At 45.5% G+C, this 27,923-nt stretch overlaps 1 protein-coding gene across 1 annotated transcript; it reads left to right on the top strand.

Annotated features, from left to right (window-relative positions):
• Positions 1–516: 516 nt before the first annotated feature.
• On the top strand, positions 517–27,707 carry LOC105449291. The gene is made up of 3 exons (XM_011688422.1): positions 517–2,213; positions 2,712–2,907; positions 27,425–27,707. Exons 1-2 carry the CDS (start codon positions 517–519, stop codon positions 2,902–2,904), a joined length of 1,890 nt encoding a protein of 629 aa, XP_011686724.1. The 3' UTR covers positions 2,905–2,907; positions 27,425–27,707.
• Positions 27,708–27,923: the final 216 nt, after the last annotated feature.

Below are 27,923 nucleotides of genomic sequence, written 5' to 3'. Positions count from 1 at the left end.
AACAGAGGACTAATTATTATTATCATCTATATTATTATCCGATGAGCGAGCGGAGTGAATAAAACTAAATTACATAGATACTTTGCATTTTGTGTACTCCATGTTAACAGAGTACACGCGTAGAGATAATCTTCTGTAATGCACTTTTAATTTCGATACTTGGCATTTTTTTAATTTATAACAGAAAATATCTTTGAAGGTTATCAAATTAGGATTAGAGATTACATCGCAATATTTTACAAGTACCGTGCCTGCTTCGCGTACGCGCGCGCGCGCGTCTTTATTATCACACACACCCAAATACGTAACGTCACGCGAAGGTATATTTAAAGCGCGATCGTTCTCCTTGCTTGCAGATGGAGCATAGAGGAGCGCCGCGCGGGCAGCAGGAGCAGCAGTAGCGTTCAGCTATCGTTGGGGGTCTGATCGCCGGGGCCCTGTCTCTCGGGAGCCTGATCTCGCGCGGGGAGACGCGGGATCGCGGAGGCGCCGCGCCGCGTCGGCCGTGCAACCGCGATGGCCGCGACCGACGGTCAGATCGTCGTCGCGGCGGCACGCTGGGCCGAGGAGGCGACGTACCTGCGTGAGTTCGTCTCCAAGTACCGTCTGCCGGCCGTGATCAAGATCACCAAGGGCCAGTATGGTGGGCTGGGCGTGCCGACGCTACCGGCGCCCAGCTTGCAGAGCACCGCGCTGCTGATATCGGCCGGCCGTCGGCGTAAAATCGTGGCGCAGGCGGTGAAGATCAAGGAGGGCCGCCGAGTGGTCGGCGTCGGGCCCAGACTGGCGATACCGGACTCGTACGCGGGCTACTTCGAGATCCTGAGCGAGGAGGGTCGGGCGGTGCGCGGCATCGAGTCGGTGAGCGAGTTATCGCGAAGATGTCCGGAGGAGGGTGCCCTGGTGCGCGAGACCGTGCGCGGCATCGCCTGCCGGGTGGACGACGAGTCGGGTATCGTGGTACCGGAGGGTACGAGGACCCTCGCGGCCGGCGAGACGATCGTCACCGCCGGTGAAGTGGCGCTACCCGGCCGCGGCCGGTTTCTGCGCTGCGTGGACTGTCACGGCGACAGCGTGCTGCTCGGGATGGATCAACGCGGGCGCTTCAGCGCCCTGGCACGCGAGGACAACATCAGCGGCGTGCACACCGCCAGGGCGCTTCTCAGCAAACGTCTGCCGCTCACCGTGCGACTGGTGCACGGCCAGCCACCGCGAGGGCTCAAGTCGTCGTCGCAGTTTGTGCCCGAATTGAGGCTGCTGTCGACTTTCGAGGAGGAGCACGTGTTCGCGTTGCCGCTGCAGAGGGAAGGAGCGGCGGTCGCGTTGCCGCTCGCGGCGCCGCTCAAGCTGGTGAAGGCGCGAAACGAGGAGGCACTCAGGTCGATGCAAGAGTTCACAAGGTTGGTGGAACGCGCCTCCCGCCTGGTTGCCGACGTGGCCGATCGAGCGCACGTGCTGGACGGTCGTCTGGGCGAGAGCAAGCCCTCCAGGCAAACGAGAAGTGGGTCGGGCTTCCTCAGAAGACCATCGACAAACTCGGATCACGCGCCGTTGAGCCACCATAGGAACAGCAGCGCCGGCCATCATCATCATCATCATCACTATCACAGCAACGGGCATCAGCCGTCCTCCGGACACTCGGGGTATCGGGACGAGAACAGGGTGCCGCCGTCGTCGTCAACCTGTACGGAGGAGTACGACGAGATCGATCAGATATACGACTACGTGCGCGGCTTCGCGCCGTTGCCGAAGAGCGTCAGGTCGCCGTACGAGAGTCCTCTCGCCGCGGGCCAGGGGGCTTCGACTCCGCCGTTGACGCCGGTAACGGTGACGATCACGCCCCTGCTGGACGATCGACCGGAACCGCCGCCGATCGAGACGATACCGACGAAGAAGATTCAGGCGGAGAAGCGGACCAGGCGCGCGGTTAAGGAAGCGCCGCAGCCGCGGGTGGAGAAGCCGCCGCTGGCAAAGCTCTACGTTAAGAACAGCGGTACTCAGCGCGGGCGACCGCTAATGAGGCAGAAGAGCGCGTCGCCGTTGAAGGAAACGCCGCCGGGTTACAAGGGCGGTTCGCCGCTCTTCAATATACGTTACAAGAGCCTGACGAATCTCCAACAGGCCATGGAGCTCGACGGAACGCTGGACTCCAGTCATTCGGGCGGAAGGACGTCGGGAGATTCCGGCGCGGGTGCCAAGCTGCCAGAGAAAAGGTATGCTTTTGTTAATGCTGAAAAATCGTTCAAGTATATTTGCTAAACTTATACGAATTTAAGAAAGCAATTCCTGACAATGATTTTTATTTCTGTGATTATTGGACACACTTTATTTTTTTATTAAATAAAGAGTAATTGAATAAATAGTTACTTCTCTTAGAATTATTACAATAATTGTATTGTATATTTATTATGACTCTAAGTTATTACGGCATTATCTAAAAAATTGGGTAAAACAGACTTTAAATTTAATTATTTTTCTCTTATTAACTTATAAAATAATTATGTATTTTTTCTATTTTATATTTTTTTCTAGAATACCTATCTTTTTAAATATGTATTTTTACCTTTTATATCAAAGCAATTTCAATTTATATTGTCTTCAGTTTTACATTGTTACAGTTATACATATAGTTATCGAAATAAGATGTATCAATCAGTTGTATATTCACAAGTTTTTATTATATTTTCTCGATATTTCATGATGAAATCTAGATCGAGACGTTTAAGCAGGCCACGATCGCTGACGAATTTAGTCTGGGAGCTACGAGGTGGAAGTGGGCTAGGCTGCACGAGACCAGAAACTCCGCCGCCCGCCACGAGTGCACCGCTGCCACCGACTAAATGTGGGACACGTCTGGCTGTCACTGTCCTGGCACCGCGACGTGTCGGGACGCTCTACCTCTAACTCGTGAGTAACAATTTTTTTTAAAAGTCCTTTTACAGGCATTATCAATTTTTCATTAGCAAATAATAAATTAAGGGAGTAGACGTTTCGTAATCGTAATGATAAGTTTTTTTTATAGTAAGATAACGTACATAGGAGAGAAAGCAATTTGCGAGATTAAGATTGCGAGTACGTTTTCGCGAAAAAAAAAACATGACGCGACTGAGATCAATTTCCGCTTTTGAGAAAAACCGCGACCAGTTCTGCTCTCGAATTGAAACATCGCGTGCGCGGCTGCTTTCTGCATGTCCTTCGCGCACGATCTTCGTTTCCCGTATTTCAGCCAGATGATACGCCGTCGAGCGAGCGAGACTATTTGTCGAACGGACATGCACGTCGCAATTAGGTGTATTGAGGGAACACCGGTTACGACGTAGTTACAGCGTACTTTGTCCGGGAAGGAGGACTGAATCGTTAAATTCGCGGGATCGACCCAGGCACGATGGACAGGGACGATCTTTTAACGGGGCATTTTACTGGGCGTTATAAAAGACACACACATCATCAGCTCTCTCTCTGCCGCTTCCCTATTGCCAGGTCCTTGTTCATTTAATCGCTTCCCCTCTCCGCTCCCCTTCCCCCTTCCGGCGTCCGATCATAACGATGCCTAGGAAATGCACCTGTCCACACGATGCAGGAAGTTCCGCGATTACCGTCAATTACACAGAGAAATCCATTCTTAGACGTAATCGATTTGAATGCGGGATACGAAGAGCCTCGCAAACGTGTCCGAATCGGAGTACCTGTTCATTACGGTTAGCAACGTTATAATTCTTTATTTCTTCCGCCCGTCTTTTTTCCGTACTTTCGTTAGGTTAATATTTGGAACAGAGCTTCGGAATATTAATCAATATAAAGATCATATTTGTTAAATTTTCGTTTATATCTATTGCGATTTAACTAAAAAAAAAAATTAAAAACAAAATAACACGTGATCTTTCTGATGGGTCTATTCTGAGTAATTTTCTAATTCTAGACTCTATTTATGGCTCGGAGTTTTTACATGTAAATTGTCCACCCGACGGCGCGCCACAACAGATTCTTACGTCGTAAACGGGCGTCGTCAAGCCGGTTAATATACGGCACCGACAATATCGCACACGCGAGCGAAGAGCGAGACGCGGCGAGAAGGTAATATCCGCGGACGATCGTCTCGCTCGTTTCTCCGTCCGTTAATCCGCCGATGATAATCGACAGCGACAGCGAGAGATTGAAAACGTTTCCTCATCACGGGCCCGGTTTTGCGCACGTATTGCCGGGCGACGACGAGACGCGTTTACGGGAGGAAGTCGGGAATCACAAAGCTTCCTGCCGCGCACATCCGCAATCCACCGCAGGTACCGGTTGGTATTCCCAAGCTGTGGAAATTAGCGAGGTCCGCGCGGGTTAATCCTCTGCGTAGCCTAACTTCTCTCTCTCTCTCTCTCTCTCTCTCTCTCTCTTCCTCGTGTCGTTTAGCAGCGACTGGGTGCTTCGCCTCGCGAGAAGACGGCTCGGTTGGAAGCCGCAAAGAGAGACAGGAGACGGAGAGAAGGAGAAGATAGTTCAACGGCGGACTGGCGGTGGACAGCCTCCGGGTATATAACGTCATCCTCGCTCGGTGCAGCGCTATAATAGCCCCGGTTCGCCGCGGAGCCGCGCTCTCCGTGAGCGGAATTAAACGAGACCAGGTTCAACGGCTGGACAAACCGTGGCTTCCGGTCCCACCACGCATCCTCCGCCCACCTACCTGATCGCGTATTATGAAAATTATGATTGTGCGAACCGCGCGATTTTATCGATTGTCGTAGAAAGCGAGCGGCTTCCGATAACACAATCGACGATCAGGCGTCCGGGGCTGAAGCTGATCGCTCATAATCTAGCGTCGATCTCACGCGGATCTTGCAGGTGGATCGTCGACACGGTCGACTTTTTTAGTAATTATTTAAAACGCCTCATATATCTCATTATTTTTTACATTTCGGCATCTCAAGTGAGTTTCAAGTAAAAAAGTTCTGATATAAAAGTACTGAAATCCGGTTTCACCAGCGCGGCGTCTATATACTAACTATAATTTAGCCGATTCTTTGCCTCTCTTTCTCTCTCTCTCTTTCCACCTCGTAACCGTGACTATAACTTAGGCGAGGAAGAGAGATTTAGTTATCCACGATTAGTACAAGATGCGAAAGTCGAACCTGGCCGGCGAAACCGGACTGCGAGTGAAAAAGAAAGTCATACACGTGGGAACCGCGCGACAGTTCCGCAACGGGAGCGTCGAAGTGGTTCAGTTCCTCGTCTTGTTCGCGTTAGGTTTCTCACGGGAAATTAAAGTAAAATTCAAATCTCTCGCGAGACAAATCTCTCGGTTCACCGCGAGTGCTATTAGTTTCGGCGACGCCTCGTCCCGCGCGCGACCGCGCTGTTATATTTCTAAAGTACTTCGCCGCGTCCGCTTGTCACTTGCGGCTACCCGCAGCATCATTTCGCCGCGTCATTTTCACGTACGTATTTTAATGCCCGGCTGTGCTAAACGTCGCGCTGCGAAATTACCGGGTGTCTCCCCGAGAAACGAGAATGCCCGTCGTTATACCCGTCGCTCGGCCGCTTAATTAATTAACGCGGATCGAAAACACGCTGTTCTCTCCCTCCGCCTGTTTACCCTCTCTCGTCGCCGCGAGACGGTGGTGCCCGACCGGTGGAGCCAGGCTCCCCCGTGGTTCGGGATAAACGGCACACCGTTTACGGTTACCTACGTTAAAGTCGCGTCGCGGAGAGGAGGAGGAGGAGGAGGAGGAGGAGATGGTGGTGTGCGGATGAGTCGTCGCCGATAATTAGAAAGTAATCGCGCCGTGGCGGCTTTTCGCGTGCTCGCTCCGTCCGGACGGTCCCGACGGAGACTATTATCTCGCAAATTGCCGGGTGTGTTACCACCGTCCCGCGTCCCCTGGTGCCTCGCCTGTGCCCTCGCGACGACGTTGATTAATATCGACAAATTCCTCCACGCATTCGTATGATTACGCCCGTGGCGATATTCCGCACCGGCTATGTTAGTTAACGCTCGTGCCGGTGCCTCCTGACGTGCGATGACGCGCCGAACGTAGTATTACGGCCGGGATAAAGATTGCGCGCGGCGTCGCGCTTATCACAGGCTCGGCGTTTGATAATATTAAATATTTAATGCCGATCTAATATTCATCCGGTGTGTGTGCCCGCACTTCTCGCTCCCGTTGGGCCTGAGCTTCTGGCCACTAGCGCGCGAACACACCGAGCGACGAGCCGCGCTGTGATCATCTTCGAAATTGCTAGGCGTCCCTACTTCGTGCCGAGGCACAGGCCGAGAGTGGGCTCGCTTGTTAGGATGCTCCGAGAGGCACGATCGCCTCGATCCTGCTCTCAACAAAGACGTCGCGATATACGGATTTCGATGTTCGCGTATATATATATATGATTCACAGTAGACACAACCGCGACGTCGCGGTGTACATAATACAACTGCGACACTTAGAAACGCGGAGAAGAAGAGAAATTTATATTATTTTAATTTATATTAATGTACATGGATTTCTATAAAAGAGGAACACACTCTTAAAGTCTTATGCAGTTTATGTTTTTCTGTATTTTACAAACTCCGTATATATAATTTTTTTTACATTTCATATAATCCGTATGAAGAAACGTGTGCTCGGCGTGCTCGCTGCATTCGCGAGGTTTTCGTCCTCTTCTAACCGAAACCACCATGCATATTTATCGTATCCCCGGTTACATTGCATGCAAATTACAGACGACGTTCGGCTTCGCGGCCCGACTCTTCTCGTTATTCCGTCCCATTGTCTGCCTACATCCTGTGCCCGTCCCGACGTGGTTCACGTGCGTCGCGCTTGTAGGCCCGTCCTGAGTCATCCGACGAATTTTTTCACCCATTTACCGTCTAAAACCGTCTACGCATACTCAAGATGGTCGCGCGTTGAGAGGAAGACGAGAGCCGGGATACGACGGCGGAATAAAGGAGTGCTCGAAAAAGAATATTTAGAAGAAGGCTGCATCGTCAGCCGCTTCATCTTGAAAGCTCTCACCTGAAACTCACACCCACGCGATGCGTGAATGGCCATTATACGGGATCTATCGAGTATCCTGCGCATTGTAGTTCATATTCTTATGAATTCGTCGACTAATTCTCTCAACTGAAGCTGCCTTTTTGTTAACAAAGATTTTGGAATTTACATTTTTTTGATACGCCATCGAAATATCACAAGTAGGTACTAAAGATTCTTATTAATCATTTAACTTGAAGTCGATTTTATGTAGAAGCAAGGTTTCGCTCAAGTGCGCATAGAAGTGCAAGTCTCTCTCTATAGCACGTGTAATTTTCCTGTTTCGAGGAAGGCACGACTTGTTTATGAGCTGAGGTCAAAACTCTTCGCCCCAAGGATGCGTGCATCGAAAGTATTAATTGATCGTGAACGTAGTTGTTAATGTAGCCTGGTATCCCCGATCGTGAGAAAGAAACGAAATGGCGGGTCGATAAATAAGATTAATACTTGCTGCCGCTTTCGCGTTTACAAGTTTTCTCCTAAACCGTGGAATATTATAATAATTCCTGACATTTTACATATATATATATATATATATATATATATATATATGTACGCGGAAAGCTCAGCGAGATACGCTTGAATGCGGTAAAACTTTCTCGTTTCTCACCGGGTATCTTTACAGTTTACATAAACGAAGTTCGCTTCCTTCCCTTGGTTATTTCATGAATAATAAAACGCGGATAATACTGAAGAACGGCGGTCACTTAAACTCGACACGTAATCGTGCTTGCTTTAATTTAAAATAATGAAGATTTGAGATTGATATCGCAGTTGAATGTAAGTCAAATGCGAGTAGAGTTTCGAAGGAAACTTTAATGTCTGTAATAAATAACGGTGTTGCAAAAAGCAATAATCCGTTACAGGCCCGCTCTTTAAATTCGCGAGTTTACCGCGACCGGGACGACAAACCGCGGGACACGCTCGCCTACGACAAAAAGGTTCGGGATTACGTAAGAGCACGTCAACACTTTGTTCCCTCCATCGGCGATTTTCTCCGTGAAAGCGAAGCAAATCGATGGCATTGCCGGCGTGCCCCACGCCCACGTATCCCCCTGCGTGCGTACGTCGACAGGCAAAGGCGCGCGCTTCGAAAGGGCATGCTCGCGTCCACGCGTGGTAATTTATAATTGGTTTACAGCGGTAGTCGGGCCGCGATAGAGCCGCAGAAAAATATAATAGAGAATAGATCGGTAGAAGTATCGCCGTGTCACAATGATGTGCGACAAAAGAAATTACATTTTTGGGAGACACACCTGAAACAAAGCAGGAATTCCTTTTATCGTGTCCTAATTTTAAGAGATAATTGCAATTGAATAATTAGTATGATATTGATTAGTAAATTAATTAAGTTTTTCCTTGGTAAAGTAATTTTTAGTAATATTTTTAGTAATGTACATACTCGGTCATCGGTAAAGCGTGGCGTAGAAAAAAATGCCAAGTAGAAACATCGCTATCTAGTCAGCCCGACGTGCGCGAATCATTTTCCACTATTGGAAACATTGGAAACAGATTTAAAGCGTGTCTTTTAATGTTTTTATATTAATGTGTAATATATATAATATCAAATATAATTTACGTATTAGTAACTAATTCATATATTTTATTGTAATGTGTGCAATTTGATTATTACACATCACATCGTTTTAAAATAATATCTAAAAAATGAATTATCTTAAATAAGTGCAATTACATGGGATTGTTAATTTATATTAGTTTAGCTAATTAGATAAGATTATCTTCGATTGAGTCACTCTAGTATTACAGATAGGTATTAACATTCTCAGCCCTTTCACTTAGGAACTTTTCGCTCGTCGCTTGTGGTGCGTATACGTATTTTATCTTCTTTACTCTGTCCGAACGGGATCCGCGGCCCTCGAGTGAAACAAATTTTTTCCTCTCCTCGCTCTTTCCCTCCGATCGAAGAAACGCAGCTGTGGTAGCCGAGTGTCCACGATAGCGTATCTACGCGTATGTAAAACCACGCGGATGAGCCCACCGGCTTACGAGGCCTCGCGGTATAGTGTGCATCGCAACGAACACAGCGATATCGCAGCGAACTCGTGCGCGCTTTGTGCACGACAGGTCCTGCGTGTGTACTTACAGTACAAGTACATATACACCGCGTGCGCAGATGTGCCCGTGCGTGCGCGCGTGTGCGCGCACGTGTGTGCATGGAAGCGCGTTTGTGCGTGGGCGGAGACCAGTAGCCGGCTCGCCGCACGGCCGGTTGATCGGCCTGTTGGACCGTGACGTGCCAACCACTACCACTTTATTATTACTACTGCACTCCCGCTAGTAGTGCTTTGCGTTAGGCTCGCCCGTGCACTCTCCCCGAGAGATCCACGAGAGAGTCTTACCGGGCGACTCACCGTGAGTAGCGTACCGCGTCTAGATAACACAAATATGCGTGCGTTCGTGTGTGCGCGCGCGCGTATATGTGTGCGTGTATGTGTATGTGTGTGTGTGTGTGTGTCGCTCCGCGAACGCGCGCAAGATTGCCCAAGGTTTATTACACTTGCACCGATGAAATTGTGCATGCGCCGTTCGTTACGCATCTACCTCTAGCCAAGTACCATCGGCCGGCCGGCCGGCAGGAAAGTGCTCGACATGCTGCTGGAGAAACTGGCGCAGACGAAGCGGAAAGTACGACATAGGGGAACTCATTGAATAGCGTTGAAAATGCCCGTAAAAATAGATTTTTTTACTTTGGAACAAGGGTTTTAGTATTTCTAAGTGTAACTGAGAGTGCAGAATAGTACGGATTTATACTTTTCGACACTCTGAATAAAAAACAAACGATCATACGTAAAGACGAACAAATTATATCATTTACGTATGTACAAGCAAAAAATTATTAAAATCAAACAGAGAGTATATTTTTCGCCATTTTGTAATATTATCTCTTGATTAATACTAATTATAATTTTTTTTATAATTAATCAAGGATTAACATTATAATTAATTTAGAAACTTTAAATTATAATAACATTTTTAACGATTGAAAATAGTGAGAATTTGTTGGATTAAATTTAGAAATTTAAGTGGACGGATAGAATCATATGATACTTCAGTTGATACAAGATAGGTCTCAATAAAATTCTGTCGCGAGAATTAATTGGGCATTAAAATATGACGTGAACGATATAATATCGCGGCAAATTAATTCTGAAGTATTGATGCTTCGTTACGCTTGGACGAGTAAATCTATTCGGTACCACCCCGCGAAGGTCGAGGCGAACTAAATTCTCCTGTCGGTGTCAATTGCGGTCTGGACCGGTCTCGCCGCACGTACACACGCGCGCGCACCGATCTGCTCGCGCTCGACGAAAGTCTGTTGGCATTTTCCGCCTGCGATCCGGCCGAGGAGACGGCTGTCGTGCTCGTCCGGCGCGCGCGTTCGCGTGTACAAATTCCCAGTCGTTTTATTACCCGCGTCGTCGTGGAAAACGTGCATGCGCGTTCCGTTAGGCGTCTACCTTGTAAACCCACCACCGCACCGGTCGGACCGCGGACCGGGCCTTGGCCAGGTTGACCGCGCCGAGAGAGGCCCGCATGAGCCGTCCGACTGAAATTATTTGCAGCGGCGCGGCCAGGCTGGTAACTAATTTATAATACTGCAAACGAGACTTGATAGAATCCATTTGCCGCGGAGTAACGCACCGTGTACGTCGCAGGCGCGGCGGGTTGAAGCGAAACGAGGACGTGCGCGAGGCGAAATATCGCTTTGACGCGGGGAGGCTCGATATACGCCAAACTGGTATCTCTCGACGCGGTGCACAACCGCGCATATATATATCCGTGCGAATCCTGTAAAATTATTTCGTAGACGAGCGCGGTATTAATAACACGAAATTGCGAGAGCAAACAAAAACGGCGAGCGTGACCGTCGCTCATTAAACGCGCTCGCGTATATACACATATATATATATATATATATACGAAGACTTGACATGAAAGTGGAACAAGAACAAAAATCTCAGGATAAGGTAAATAGTGGTTACTTATCACGCAGAATTGTAGATGAGAAAGATGTTTCTCCGCAAAGTGTATACATTTTATAAGAGATAATCGTTACGTTGTGCGTCGAAAGCGATATGATACATTTATATATATAGTCTCACGATATCACGTATCCACTCTCGGCGAATGATAAAAATTTTGAAGCCGCGCGGCGATTCTCTCGATAGGGAAAGATCCAAAGTCCTTATATGCGCGGCAGGCATAGCTTACATACTTCAAGCGAAGATTTTTGCCACTCTTGTCCTTGCGTAATCGGCCGTAGCGCGGCATGCATCTGGATCCAGCTAGCGCGGTCGTTCCCGATCGAACATCGATGCGGAACGGGGCTCTCTCGATGCGCTGCTTCTCTCTCCGCGCTACTCATCGCAATACTCTCTCGCGGCGCGAGATCGGACGTGGCACGGACGCACAGCGTTCTCTCGCCCCGCTTTACGATCTAATCTCTTCTTCTACTCTCACCTTCGATCGGCGCGATCGCGTTTGCTCGTTTACGGGACCGGGAGAGAAGCAATTCGCCCCGTGGTCTTTCGATACACCTTCGCGAGCGAGCGAGCGCTGTGTGATCTCCGTCGACCGGTTTTTCGTCGAGGGATGCGGCCGCGCGTATAAAATCGCGCGAGCCGAGAGAAGAGGAGGCAGGCGGGCGGCTGCCACCGATCCAGAAGCAGCTGCGGCCATGGCCGGCCTCCTCTCTCGTTCGCCGCGTACGATACGCCTGCGTACACTACGAATCGGTCGACTTCGTGTTTTACGACCGCCCGTGAAATCGGACCGCGGCGGTGTTTGCGATGCGGTTGCACCGGCCGGTAGGCTCGCGGCCCCAGTCGTAGTCGCGTTTTTCCGGAACGTCGTAGACGAGCGGAAAGCTCGTTTTTCGCGACCGCTGATTAGCGAGATCCGTCGCGCGAAATATCCGCATTAATTTACCGAGATTCGTCGCTGGTATAGAGTCGCTAAATAAACTCTATTACTAATTTATTTTCTTTTTTAATATTATCTAATAGATAATAATTCATTTAAATGTAATTGCGTAATAAGAATGATTATCTAAAGACTTATACTTTCATATGAACGCGAATCTTTCATAGAGCAGGGTGTCCGATCGACGAACGAAAATAGAAAATTACACCGTATGGAATTGGCATATCAAGAAGCATTTAAAGAGCATGATCTTATTGCTGATGTAATCGCGATCGGGGTAACTGATAGAAGAACTGATTAGCCGTTTCTTACATTTATAATACGACTGATGTGTACTTAACTCTCGACGAAACATTATGACTTCATAACTTGTTACATGGCGCGGGAATAAGTTGTATGGGCATCGCGGCATATTCCGCTGGATCATGCATCGACATTCCTGTGCGCGTGTTTCGTTCGCTGCCGATAAATCAACTCAGGCTTCTACAGATCCAGATTTTATGACTTTTTGCGAAAAGTACGGACAGCGCGGCAGAGCGGCACTCGCGCCGTTCGGCGCGGTCTCTCAGGAACAATTTTCTTGTTTTCCCCACGACAGAAGGGTATCATGTCATTCCGTGCCCTCGTAAAGAGCGGCACGGATGACGCGTGCGCATAGATCCACGTCGCGATTAATATCGCAGGAAGTTACAAAATGACTAATCGTTTCGTACAAACGATCGAACTGTCACGACCGTGGCCGCAATCGAGATAGCCGGCCATTAACTATCTTATGACAAAGGTAATGACGCTAATAATTCTTTGCGGAGCTTATACAAGATATCGATCTCACTTCTGTATGACTCTCCCGCCAATAAGGGGGCTCTCTTCGAGGGGCATTATCGCGCGATAGTAACAATGCGGCCTATAGGTAATTCCGCCAGGATTTGTCCATTCATTCCGCAACGCATTCAGCCGCACGTCAATCCCGTATGCGCATTCGATACCCAGCAACCAATTCTCCATTGAGCCGCTTAATACCTGCCTTATATTGACGCCACCTTTTGCACGATGACTTTACAACACACGTGGCAAAATTACAAAATATTATTTTGCTACTACTTAACCTTACGGCTCTGGCTGTAATTGCTAAAAATGTTCCATTCGAGGCTCAATCAAGCGGCTGAGGATTAGTGGCTGTTTTGTAAGTTGAGATATTACTCTTGGGCGCTCCGCATGGCGCTGCGCTTTCGGCGCTGCTCTCGCCGATTTTCTGCTCTCACCCGCGAGGGACGCGAAAAATCCGCCAGGGAAAGCCCTCGAGAGTAACGTCGTCACGAGATCGCCCTTGGTGTTCTTGCGAAACGCGCAACGACGGTTCCAAGAAGCATACAGACTGGTGGGTGGTCTCCATTCAGAGATGTTTATGGCTGTGTCGTAGGAAAGTGGCTGCACGCCACGGTACCCGTGCGAGAGGGCCGCGCGCACTCTCATCTCCGTAGCGCGCCCAACGGGTCGTAGACCCTACGTTCGTCAGGTTCATCCGCGGCCCTTCGCTCGTATCGACGTAAGCACCCCGGCGACCTCGGGCGTAGTTGGGCCCCCGGGAACACGAAGAGACCGCGTATAGATGTTTACCTCGCCGCCTCCCTCAGCTCCCTCTTTCTCTCGCGGTCGTTCTGTCCAAATGATTTACATCGATTTTGTTGTTCGGCTGTGTGAATGTCTCGCTTTTTCTCCACTTATAGGTGACTGACATTTCCTTCTGTCGAGTTTTCATTTTACATACGTAAAACGTCGGGGCTTACTACGTTACGCGACGTGCCATCAGGTGTGGCTCTCGTGAAACCCCGATAACGTCCCGGCGATATTAATCGATATTCTAATCGGTCAATCGACGCCCCCGGCTATCCTTGCACGTAATATCCTCCTCGTAACGGGACACTGAGTACTTCTGTTCCTCGATAGCTGACGATCAGCGTCGATAAATCGCCGTGGCGTCGACGAAGTCACGACGGAGCTGGCTCGGGCAGTCCTGAGATGCCCGATGAGCGAATGAGATGCTCGGAGCTTTGCTAAACAAATATTGATTCTGGCATATCCGATAAAACGTAATGCATTATATATATCTATGTATATTAATATGCGTAATTGCGCGCCTTAATCATTACAGCAAATTATTACTGTATATCAATTTCGAATTGGCTCTTTCTTGACTGAAATAAAACGTCATACATTACATATCTATGTAAATTAATATATATTGGCTTATATAATTGTACATTTTAATCATGATTATATATTATTACTGTAATTATTATTATATCAATTTATGTATATCAATTTTGAATTGATTCTTTCTCTATTATTATAAAATATCGAGATGTACATACTTATGAAAAGAACGATTTTGCTAGGTCTAAAAATTTTGCTGGATACAAATCTGGAAATAATTTTATTCGAAATTTAAATTGGTTGCTAAAATAATATCAAAACATACTTTACAGCAATGCTTATCATTTTTGAATTTCCAACGAAATTATTTTCAGATCTGTATTCAGCAAAATTATTCTGGTACCAGTGGATATTGCCATATAAACAATCAGAATAAGAAGCAACAAGCTTTTAATCTTTGCATCTCATCGCTTTTTACCATGTCATCGACGCATTTCACTCGAGCATGAAGTACAAATCGTCTTCGGAGTGCTTAAGGCCGCGTGTAAACGAGCGTGTAACAGAGTTCGACGCGAATAACTCGCGTGGCTGCGCGCCCGCCATCCACATTCTCCAAAAGCATCGTACGCACGAATGCCATTTGAATTTCATCCGAACCGTTTCGCGGCGGTATTCGCGCTTTAGCGACCGCAAATTTCACTTACGCCCTTCCGCTTCCTCATCACACCCTTGGGAGAGAGAAGGAGAGAGGAAGGGCTGTCTATGAATAATTCACGCCTTTACCCGACCGGCCTGCGCCACGTTCCCGCGTATATAAATCCGCATCCGTAGTATTATATACTAGAGCAATCTTCGCCCGCCACCGGGAGCCGCCGGTGGATTTCTCCGTTGCATTGGACGTTGTCGGAAAGTTTAGTCGCGCTTCACCTTTAGTGCGCTCGCTGATTTACTCGTAAAACACCGCCAACGAGGAGGCTTTAAACGCGAGCGATCGGCTTCGATATGCTTTACTCGGATATACGGAATCGAGTGCTGTTCGCATGGAAACGCCGTAACATCGGTATTCGCCTATCCGCGAGCTATCCCGAGCAAAATGTTTCCTGGAATCGCAGCTGTGCGTTTTCCTTTTTAAAGGCACGCTCTTTAAGCGTTAACACGCGCGTGCTGCCTGATGCTGATACCAAACTGCGGATGAATAACAAAAATCCGTATCTTGAAGAGAATCGCGTGCCTGCGAGAATATTTCAAATGCACTTCAAAGTCGACTGGCAAACGCTTGCTCTTGGTTTTTTTTTTAATTATTTTTATTATGTCGAGCGCACGCGCGACAATCATCCATCAATCAAGCGGGACATACGTAAAATTCTCGTTCTCGATTTGTGGATAATTACGCCGTCGACAAACTCGTCTAATTTATATGCTAACTACAGACGAGCGCGTCATAAAAACTAATTGACAGGCAAGCCGGTAATTTATTATCTCGTCGCGTTTGGAGGCTCATTTCGTCCAAGTTTGATTTACCGAACGTGATCGACAGTGTGTGTTCTCCGGCGAGATGCGTCCGTGACGAGATTATCATCGCGAGAATCTTCGATCTCATTAGGCCGGTCGACCGCATATGTACGGCGGGTGTCGAGATTTTTCGGCCTGTCCGACACTTCGTGACACGTTCCCTTAAAGTAACGCCAATTATTGTCCCTCCGCAAAGAGATACGCCCCCGATTTGCTGTCCAACCTTCATCTCCTTCCGCCAGTCCATTTACGTACATACTTCTTTCGATACCTCCTTTTTGAAATCCACTTTTACAACGGACCTGACTACTTATCCCATTGCATGCTCGTTCCTTCTCTTTGAGCGCATTTGATATTACTCTTTCCAACCTGATATCGTTGACGCATCTTGCATTACACTTTATTGAACAAATATTTAAAAAATATATAAATATTATTTCACACTGTAAACACCGCAAGAATGGCATCAAAAAATGTCTTCTGAAAAATGTTCTAATAGGATCTTTTGTATTCTGATGATTCTTCTGTAAATCTTATTAATCAAATCCGATGTTTCAATTCTATCAGCGGCTACAAAAGTAAGCTATAATTTTCCAGATAACATTTTTTATTTTTTTAAATTACACTCTTGCGTTCTGAATTGGTTAAGCGTATTGTATTCTTTAATTGCAATTATTGTTCTTTTTTTCTCAAATATCGCCCGAGGATACGAGCGAGAATGAGCATGTAAATTAAAGTAAGAGCCACGCAGTTGTCCACCCGCGCTTGTCGATCTTCGAGTTGCAGGAAGAATTCGACCGCCGGATGATGCCGTTATTTCATGGAATGCGTACGCGCCAGTCGGGAGACTCGTGCATGCGTTGTTGGAATACCTCGGTGCGCGTGTAGTGATTCGTCGTTGGTGCAACCGGTAGTGCGGCCCTTCGGACCTTGAAGCATTTCGTAATAACTGAAACTGTACACGCGCTTTACTCGACGAAGGTAGTTCTGGTCTCTCTCTCTCTTTCTCTCTCTCTCTCAATAAATCTCTTTAATTACGACAACTCGAACAATTAGACAATTTACCGTATTAACCATCGCACAATGAAATCTAATTGGGAAAGATTTATCTTTACTATAACGCTCACACGTGTATGGATGATGGTACTGTTGGTATTGGTATAGCCATTCTTTTCTTTTTTAAATAAAAGCTTGGAATTCGGTGTCCATTCTTTAATTATCTGCCATTGCAACAGCAGTATATTAGACGGGGAAAAATTTCTGGGCTAATAAATGCCGACGTGTCTTCCAATCGGACGTATACATAGGCGCGTGTATCAGGCGATTCGACGGGCTTATCAATCATCCGTCGTTCGTACACCAGCGGAGGCTTTGCAAGAACCTTGCTGGAGGAGGACCTATTGACGCGTATAAGTATAGAGAGAAACATATAAAATGCACGGGTTATTGTCGCCGGGCCTCTCGCCGACAGCTGCTCATTAGTTGTTGCCAGCCGCGCGCGGAGGTGAACCAGTCGAACCTATATACACGAACGCTCGGATACGCGACACATATGCAAATACATATGCAAACGTATGCAGCGTACGAGACATACGTCTAAATATCTGTGTGTAAGCTATATATTTTTGCGGTATGCGAGATTATTTTATGTTATAAATGTAGACATTGTTTGTGACATTTCAATTGTTTTCTTCAAGGTGTTTTTCTTATTTTTTTAAGAATATTATTTCAATTTTATATTAATTATAAATGTAAAATGCGCTGCTATAGTTTAAAATCTATATTTTAAGTGAGTATATAAAAGCACTTTTTTTTAAATTATTTTTTTTTTTAGAAAAAGTTTAAAAGTTTAAAGGATGCATTCTTGGATATATATTTATATGAGCCTCCCGCGCGCATCATTTCTCGAAGCGTATATATGACAAAGTCTGTTTGAAAGGGGAAAAGCATTGCCCCTCCTCTTCAGGGTATAATACGGACGTACGTACGTGCAGGCATATCCATTTGTATTCGTATAAGTGCAATACGCACCAGGAACGCACGCGTGCGCTTTGTCGGGCCAACGTGGCGTACGTGCGAGCAAGTACCGAGTCAAGAAAGTAAAGGCAAGCAAAGGCAAAGTAAAGGGACAAACCACGCCTTACGCCGCCTTGGCAGTGGAGAGAATTCGCCTTCGCCTCCGTTTCTCCGTCTCACCTCTCGCCTCCGGCATAACTAATATATCGACGGCTACCTTCCCCTCCTCCGCGTCTTCTCGCTCGCGCTCGCGTCGATTCGCGATTCGCGTGATCTCTCGCCGGTGTCTGTGAACTATCGAGGAGAGATAGCCAGATGCGCCTCGCGCGTTCTCGCTCGCGAGCGCATCAAGTGCCGATGGTACGTCGTTCCTTAAGCACAGGCTTCAGGAATTATACTATGAAACATATAGATACATGTACTGTAGCAGCCAGATTTTTTTTATCGTATCTTTGTATTGAAATTGTTATATTAAATTTTATTTTATTTTTTTTGGTGTCAAACTCTCGCAAAAGTTATCGAACTCGTTGTCAGAATAGAGGTGCTAAAGTTAATTATTAATATCTTAAATTCGTGCGACGCAAGTACTGATACATTATTAAGTGTATGATAATTCTTTGCAAACGTAGATGACAGTAATCCATCAAATCTGTCTCTCGAAGTATCACTGGGTTACTGGAAAATTTTCCAGGCCAGCAAGCAGGCCAAGCGTTAAAGCGTTCTCCTTTACGACGCATCGTCGGCGTAAAATTAGTTTTGTGTTCGCGAGCAGTGTTCGCTTTCTATACGTGCTCTTGTTAACGACAGACTTATTAGCATTTCATATGGCTGTTCTCATTGCCTTATAATTTGTTAAATTGAAAATCGAAATCAGGCCAGCAAACAAGTACATTCGTTCCGCATTAATAATATCGGTAACAGCCATAATAGCGTGATTTAAAAAATTTCCAAAAATAGATTTCTTTTTATTAGATTCAATCCTTGCAATTAAAAAGAAAAGTACACATGATGAAATTAATGCGATAAAATTAACAGAATCAAAGTTTCACAAAATGTCGATTATTTTAAGATTTCTATAGTGATATCGTTTTAATAACTGGAACTTTTATTACTATCCATGTAATATTAATCACAATTATGATTGTATATTTGGGAAACTTTGACGGAAGACGGAAGTGTGGAAAGAAAATTTTATTGATCGTAGAAATCCATAAAAGTCCTGCACGCTTCGCAGACGATAATTCTGATCCAAGCGAATCCTTCCTGGCGGTCAGAATGTCACTAGGTTATTAGAAAGTTTTCCAGACGAGTAAGCGTAGCAGTAAGCGTTACTACTCCACTGCTTGTGAGATCGAATCGACTGTTTGCATCGCGTAACGTTTTACCAGCCTCGACGCTATACCGTTTACTGTAAATTTCATAATGAAAGCGATTAGAAATCCCATCATTCACGCTCTCACATTTAATTTTTTTTTCGCGCGTCATTTATCTCAATCGCGTTACGAATACTCAATCGAGTTACGAAGCTTAATTCTATATATTATTATCGAATTGAATAATTGTTAATATCTATCAAATTAATATCTTTTGATCAATTTCAATTTATTTTTGTGTATAATTGTAATTTTTATACATTATTTTATCTGTACTCTTCAAGATATCAAACAAGTCTATGGAACGTATTTTCTACTAAATCTGTATTATCAGTTTACTCATATAAGCAAAATATTGGATTAAATTAAAATAATTGTGACGTAAGAAAATAGTAACAAATACTACAAAATAATATTGTTTGAAAGGAATTTTTTTGCATATCTGCGGAATTTCTCAAATCACTTTGAAAGTCGATATGCACGTCTACGTGGCTTATTCTTACATCCGGCGGGTCGAAGGAATACAGATAGGATCCTTCGCTTCGACATAATGCGATGCTACAGTTACACGCGTGGTAGGCGAGTGGATGGCAAACGCACATCGACAGCGACGTGAGAAAGAAAGAGCGAGAAATAGTAAGAGAGAAGAAAAAAAGAGAGACAAGCAACACCGTTAGCAGCAAGCACGTTTCTTTAGCGCAGGAGAAAAAAAAGGACAGCTCGATCATCTGGTTCGACGAACTTAACGAACGTACGTACTTTTGCATGGAAAAGACGGAAGGAAATGTCGTTTGATAATTAGAAAACCCATTTTCCAGTCTGTTTTTTATTTACTCTTATATCTGCTCGTAATGAAAGTTACTGAGAACATTTTTAAAAATGTGTAAGCATAATAAAATTTAAGTATGCTTATAAGTAAAGATATAAAATAATATAGAAATAAAAATACATAAAAATATAAAAAATCGATAAAATTATAAAGATTTAAAGCATAAAGATCTATATGCTTTATATTCTCAGAATATGATAATAAAAATATACAGGATTACTACATATATTTTAGTAATAAAAAATAAGACATAAGATTAAAATTATATTCTGTAAAGATGTAAAGGCGTGCTTCCTCTCTTTTTCTTTCTTTCCCTCTTTCGTGATGTATTCAATAGTGAATTAAGATACGGCTAGTAGAGGCATAATGTCAGTCACTAAATTGCTAACGCGACGACTCGAGCGTCACACCGGTATTCCATTTCCTCTGCAGCGAATCGAACGAACGAGTGTCCGCGCTTTAACATTTAACTCTCGACGGCGGGCGCGCGCGCGCGACGCGGCGGCGGGCACAATTGACTCTCTCGACGGGCGACTCGCGGTATTTTGCATCGTCGATCTAACCGGCGATCGGCGTTCCACGATCTGTCCGAACGTGAGAGAGGATAACGATAACGGGAGTGCACGCCTGGGAAAACGATCCGCGCCGCGTCCGTCCGTCCGTCTTCCGTGAGACGTAAGCGTGCCTCGCGTTGCACATCGCTCGCTCGCTCGCGCGCGCTGCGCACTCGGCGGCGCGATGCAACGACGAGACCCGGCGCGTCGCATCAAGGCCTCGGCGGGAGAGATGTGTGGCGCCCGTGTTATTTATTTCCGCGAGTCGTGCGGGTGTACCGATTAAACGGCGATTTCAAAGCTCGAAGAGCCCTATGCGTGGCTCCGCGAATAACTCCGCGCGTCGTAACTCGCCGAGCGAACTTTATACGTGCCCAGAGAGAGAGAGAGAAAGAGAGAGAGAGGAGGGGGGGGAGGGTAAGAAAAAGAGAGAAATACCTCGCAGCCAAGTAATCGCGATACCGGTCCAGCGATCGTTACTTTCTGCACACTCGTCGTGGCAATTAACCGCCGCAATAACGATTTTTGTCCAGCCGCGTAATGCCCGAGCGCGGGCAAACACCATTACCGGGGTGGTGTATTGCCTTGGCGCGGCGCGACAAAAATCATAATGGAGCGTCTCGCATGTAATTATGATTTGTTACGAAGTTTCGAATGGCTCTATAACGTTTGACGAAGGGGGAAACGCTGTGGTTACGGTGAAAATACCTGTTGTTTTCTGCGCGCACTTCGCGTCGTGTCGCTTTCGAGCGCTTTTTTTTTTACCATCGCGCCGTACGCAAACAACGAAAGTATGCACTACATGTCTTTTAAAAGCCGTATTAGCGACGACTCGTACGATCGTCCGACATCGCCCATCACCTCCCTTTGGCTTCGACCTTCGAAGCTAATGGGCATCGTTTTAAAATAAAAGAATCAACGGGCGTTGCAGGGCAAGTGCGGTTCGATAAAAATGCGTCAACTTGTTCAGAGATTATCATTTGTATAATATGTATATGATTTTATCGAAGAACACATCAGCTGTGGCGCGAATCGAAAACAGCTGTGCCTTTGACATAATTACAAAAAATACAATGATATGAACATCGTCGAAATTCACCGAAGGCGAGGAGCACCACACACGCATGGCTCAGTTCTTCCGAAGCCGATGAACGCCGCGCCCGTGTTCAATAAACGTAATCGCGCCCGCGTATATACGATATCCGCGGCGCGACGTTACAGCGGCTCGTTCGACGATGTAACGACGAAAAGAGCGGTTAAAGCTTCTCGCTCTTCTCTCGCGGGCGCAGCGCGCAGCAAAACCCGTAGGACAGAGACGAGCGCTGCAGGCCGGGGCCCGCCGGAGCGGCGGTTAGCCTGAAGGCAACGGGCACGATGAGCGATGGATCGGAACGATTCGGGAACAGTACAATCGGATGTCGGATAAGCAGAGAGCCCGGAATAATCCCGAAGCCGCGCCGCGGCTATAACGAAAGCTCGAGGGGTGGTTAATCGGTCGATCGATTAATTGGCGGTTTCTCGCGGGCGCCCGCGAACCCGCGCTCCGCCGCCACGGAAAGCGCTACGATCGATCAAAACCATCGATTAATCGTCCGCACGTCCGATAAGGCCGGATGATAAGGCGCCCGGGTATTGTTCCAACGTTGCAAACAATTAATGATACGCCGCGATCGATAATCGACCGGCCGTCCCTATTGCTTCGCGATCGAGAAGCTCTAGGCTACTTTCTCCGACGTTTTTCATGCGCGCCGCGCCGCGGAAATGTTTCTACGCCGGCATTTCCGCGAGATACGCGCGATACGTAAAGCAGAAATACAAATTTCATGTCGTGCTTAAAAATTGCACTTTTATATCTGAGAGCAATGATATGTATGATATATTAATACATTATGTAATGTATTCACTCATATAATTGCTGTATTAATCTCATGTCAGTTGTGTATATACGTGCGATGAGCCGCGATGTGTATTATCTAACAAGAGTTATATAAAATATAATTATTATATAACATATTAAAGTCTGCTTAACTCTAATTATTTGCTGTTAAAATTCTTTTAAAGATACTGCCGGTCTGCGGAATTTCGTATGAAGCGCACAGTAGAAAATTGATCTCTCCGAAGCCGTGGCGATTTCAATTCACGCTTGTCGAGCCTTCAAATTGCTCCCCGTCTATATTTCACGCATAACAACGAGCTTCCATCGGCTACGGGCGATTCGAGCACGAACGCTTCCGACAGAGGCGTTCGGATAAAATTGGTAGCCCGTCGCTCAGGGCTTTAAACACGCGGCTCTCCTCGCTGGAGAGATTGCCGACTTGCGCGTCTCGCTGAGGCACGTTGTCAGCTACGAGAACCGTATCCGACGACGCGCTCGAGCCTTTCGCTGACGTTCGACGCCCGAGACAGGAACACGCTTCTTCCTCATATTAATCTAGGCTTGTTGAGCCCGCTTCTTATCCATAACGGATTTTTCCGCGTTTTTGCCGTGGCCTCGCGCAACACAAGCACATTATCCCTAACGTGCTTCGTTCCCTGCCGCGATTATCCTCCCAGCGAACGGTAAATCCCTTTCCGATGGAACGACGACGGGGCGGTCGTCAGACGTCGACTCGAAAATGTTTCGTCTCTTTATACGCGTATAGGGTAATCTTATCGTTAGCTGCATGCCTGCATCGATATACGCGTGGCATTCTTATTGCATACGTAGACTCTTGATTTAAAAAAAAACGTACAAAATCTCCTTTGTACTTCGCGAAAGGATCTGATTCTCAAAAATCAAGATTACATAAAATGATCTGCATTTGTAATTTTGCGCTTCATGCTCTGATTTAAGACAAATAACTTTTGCATTTATTTCAAAGACATTTGCGTTGCATATATATATGAAACTCAGGGAGGGATTTAGCGTTCAGATAAACATTGCGGAAGTAACGCTTCAATTACATGTCTGATATTATTTTATTTTTCTACTCTTTGAAATTAGATTCTGAATTTGTTCCGCAAACGCGTTCCCATCGCGCGATCTCTCGTAATACGCGATTGAACTCGAATCGCCGTGCACAACGAGTTCACTGGGTTTCCAAGCTCCCGACGCTCGCTTCGCTCGCAAGTCGAGCGTGGCGAAGTGCACGCTCCTCCTCGCGGAGCTTTCGTTCGAAACGGAAATGGTAGGCTGCAATTATTGCAGTCGTTGGCTTTCCCGTCTGCCGCGGCCGTGCGCGCCGTACAGCCGCGCGAGTGCATAACCGCCGCCGGTCGATTAACTGCGACCTTCGCCGCAACGTTGTGATGCAAATAGACGACATATCCGCAACGGGGATTACGTGCTTGAATCTCCATACGACAATTTCGTGCGAAGAACTTGCTTCCCGTACTTTCAGCCGAAGGTTGATGACAATTTCTCGAATGAATAAGGATATTCATTTTCTCAACCTTCATGGGAACGTAATCAAAATTTAAAGAAATGCATATTCTTGACTAATAGAAAGTGAATTATATTATTGAATTAAATATAAAATGGGTGGCCTGCTTTTTAGTTTTTCGTAGAAGAATCGCAAATACCAAAACAAGAAAGGATACAAGACGTAATTGAGGAAATTTACATAGCATGTATGACAGTACCTGAAATTTCTGTTTGATAATCTATCTCACCACATTTCATTTCAGAGCTCATTTTAGAGATTGGAGATGAACGAAATTCTATGCAGCCGTGATGTCGATGGAGTGCTTGCACGCTCCACTTGCGTCATCGTGATCCCAATTGCGCGACCCCGGCGAGGATTTTAACGCGTAGCGCGGGTTAATCGTTATCGAAACATATCCCGTAATCGATCGATATTAATTACCGCGCGCTTTCACTGGATGACCTTTATAATCGCTTGTGAGAGACGTTTCAGCGTAATTAATCATTGTCATTCTGGAAAAATATAATTGGATTCGCCGTAAGGCGTGCACAACAGTCGGATTCTTCCTGGAATTATATGAAGCTGGCAGAGCGTTTAATCTTCACGAAACGTTAAGCTATTCTACGTTGGCATTTTGTGTATCCATCATTTTAATACGTAAAATAAGATGAAACCGTTTATTACACTATTACTAAAGCCTCGATGTGAGCCTCGAGATAAGGAAGTGCTCTTTAGTAAGCAAAGTAGTTTCCTGAAGATCAAGTCATATTCCTCAAGTGGAAATACGTTGTATAGATTTTACACATATACAAATTCTTCACGTATACATGTAATATATATATGTACATATGCAAAAATTTAAATGTGTAAAAACACTAAAAACGAAAATGAAAAACGATTTAATTTTATTTAATGGTAGCGTTGGCAATACAAGCCTCGCATCTCTTGCTGCATCTTTGCGCAAATCGATTCCGGACGCAGATATCGCGGGCGACGCATGCACGCCGGATCCTTGATCGTGTGTCGCTACGTCGAGAAAAATTCGCGAAATGCCGTCTGCGGGCGCCGCGAGACGACCGCAAGTCGTTCCCGCCGTGAACAAACAAAGGGATGGCTCGATCGCTCCGCGCAAACGAGTTCCGCGACCAATTATAAATTAAAGCGAATTAAATCGACGGTCGCCACCATCGTCGCTACAAGGCTGGACCTTGGCGAAAACTCCCCCGCTTTTTAACGATCATGCGCGTATGCGCAAAATCTTTTACGCGCGTAATTGCAACGTGGCCGAGGTGAGTGATAAACAACGGCGCGGCTCCCTCGTTGCACGACGGGGCGGGTTGGCTCTCTCGCTCGGTTTTCACTCGCGCGCGCGCGTCGGATTTATCGGCATGCTTAATTGCTGCCCGAGACGAAAGTCAGCCTCGAAACACGGGCCTGTAACTTTGTGTCGTGTTTTTTTCTGATATGTCGAAGTTGTCTGGTGTACTTTTATCCAGTTACTTTTGCTCCTATTTTGTTTTCAGATTATTCATCTTAGAAAAGAGAATTTAAACAAAATAAGTACAACTTCTGATTTTGCTACGATTTTTAAGAAATTTCTAAATATAGAATAAATTTCTCCTATTTACTGCCATTAAATGTTGCTACAATTTTTAGAGGCATTCACATTAGATTTCATTTATCAATGCAATCAAATCGAAGATTTCAATAAATCGATGGACACGTTAATTCATGGATTTAATGTGTAAAAATGATTATTTCTTCCAATTATATCCAATCGTACTTCCACTTCCAGAAGCCATCACATATTTTTCGAGTCACATATTTCGACCTTTTCATTTTCTCGACACGCAAGCCGACCCTGCTCTCTTTTGCCCGCGCGTTTGCGTTCGGAGAATTACGGACCTTCAAACTGATTATTAAGTCTCAAAGATTTAAGGCGGTGCTTTAAATACTTGGGCAGTAACATTGAACGAAATTCATTTCGTAATGAAAGAGCGTGCCGATTTCGTCGACCCGCTGCTTAACGTTCGTCCATGCGGCCTGTTGGGCCCCGAGGACGTTAACCCACTAACTGGAGGATTATTTTTTTGTTTGTCCGCGCAGCGTCGCAACGCGTGCCTTTAAAGGAGATCGTGATTATCATATCTTGCGGTTTCGAAGGAATTTATGGCCTCATTTTATGCGCCGAAAAGAGAAGTTAATAGATATTTAAAATGATACTTCTTCGATTTGCATATTATTGACCTAGTTAGAAAATATAAATAATAACATAGTGAACATAAACAAACGGTGAAAATACATAGAAACACAAATATCAGGATTGAAGATCGCTTGGACATAAAATATTCTTTTATATTATACGATTCTTTTCCCCTTGCATTAATTTCCTCTATTTCAATCATCGTTATCATTAATAACATTAAAAATTACTGTACTGAACATTTCGAACGATCTTCAAGACAAATATACATATATTAAATACCCAATTATACTGCAGACTTTCGTCTCGGCCTTGATTCTTTCTCGCTGAGAGAATATTTAATCGGGGAATATCAAAGAAGCAACATAATAAGCTCAATAAATTACGGATGTATAAATATAACGATCGCGAGCTTAATATCGATATACTGTTTTCTAAACCGGTATAAGATAGTGGTGAGGCGGAGAGGGGGAGAAGGATACATCAGACGGGGGAATCGGGCAAGGGGGATCCGCCGCATTCTGTAGCGCCAATTTGCATGACCGATGATCGGGCCGCTACTATATGCCAGTGACTAGGTGCATCATCATTACGCACTACCGAGATACGATCAAACTGTCGGTAATAACAGTCGCACGACCCCGCGCGCGCAGACGAGAGAGCAGGGTCGCGTTTATTAAATTACGTCAAATTATTGGTACGCGCCGGGGTATCCGGTCGAGGGGCCTAAACATAGAATAGCCTCGGCCTCCGCTGGTTGTTTAACAGTGAGCAATCACGCTACTTTCCCAATTAGGCCGTTAATTTTATCGGGAAGCGTGTAATTGCCGCGCTGAGCCAAATTCGCTCGTGTAATACGCTCAGCGCGCTTTCCGAGAGCCGTTTAATTATCGGCCAATGGCTAATCGTGCATGAGTAATATGAAATTAAGTTATCTTGCTGCGTTTCAATTATAAAAAATTGATGCCGTGCGCCTTGGAATATAAAGCTGCACATCTTTTGGTATCATAAAGGCATTTAGTAGACTGATTTTTATCTGAAATTTGAGATTTTCATAAGATCGGTTTATAATTGTAACTTGAATCTCATTAGTCTTTCTGAATATTAGAAGAAATATAACTTTGTCTTTGAAAAATATTTTATAAACGATGAAATTAATTATAGAGTTGTTATATAATGCATTTAAAGACGAAATGGATTGAATCTATTATAGAGTCAAATATAATTTCATATTGAAGCTAACTCTTTCTACAGACTTAATTTTCTATTATCCTGAATATTTCACATCAATTTTCCTAATACTTATGTTAATTTATATTTCATATAAAATGTGTCGTTATTAAAAATATGAAAATGTTAACAAATATTAAAAATAATTTATATTTCATACAAAATGTGTGGTTATTTAAAATCTGCTTACAGATTCGACCGACGAAGGGCTGAAGAAGGCAAAGAGCGGTTCAGATGAAGAGCCGTGGATCTCCGGCGTCGTTCGTTCAACTAATCAAAATTCACAACAGGAGCTCAAGGGAGAAGAATAGAAGGACGGGATGTATTTCTGCCAGCGATTCCGCCATTCTTTCAGCATAAATATATCGCAGCTGCGAAAGCCATTCAAACTCGTCCGACACACGACTGCATGTATACATGCTGTACACACACACACGCACACACACACACACACACACACGCGCGCACGACACGCACACACACACACACACACACACACACACACACACACACACACACACACACACACACACACACACACACACACACACACACACACACACACACACGCCGGCACGCACTCATGCACACACACATACATATACACGTACACAAAAGACCCAAAAGCCTGATCAACGCCGCGTACTTCCTGTGATCGTCGATTAACGATAAGTGGAATAATCAAAAATAG

Source organism: Wasmannia auropunctata, unplaced genomic scaffold (genome assembly GCF_000956235.1).
Source record: "Wasmannia auropunctata unplaced genomic scaffold, wasmannia.A_1.0 LD336076.1, whole genome shotgun sequence".
Taxonomy (NCBI): domain Eukaryota; kingdom Metazoa; phylum Arthropoda; class Insecta; order Hymenoptera; family Formicidae; genus Wasmannia; species Wasmannia auropunctata.
The sequence above is the reverse complement of the archived record's forward strand: the minus strand, read 5'-3'. Positions and strand labels throughout refer to the sequence as shown.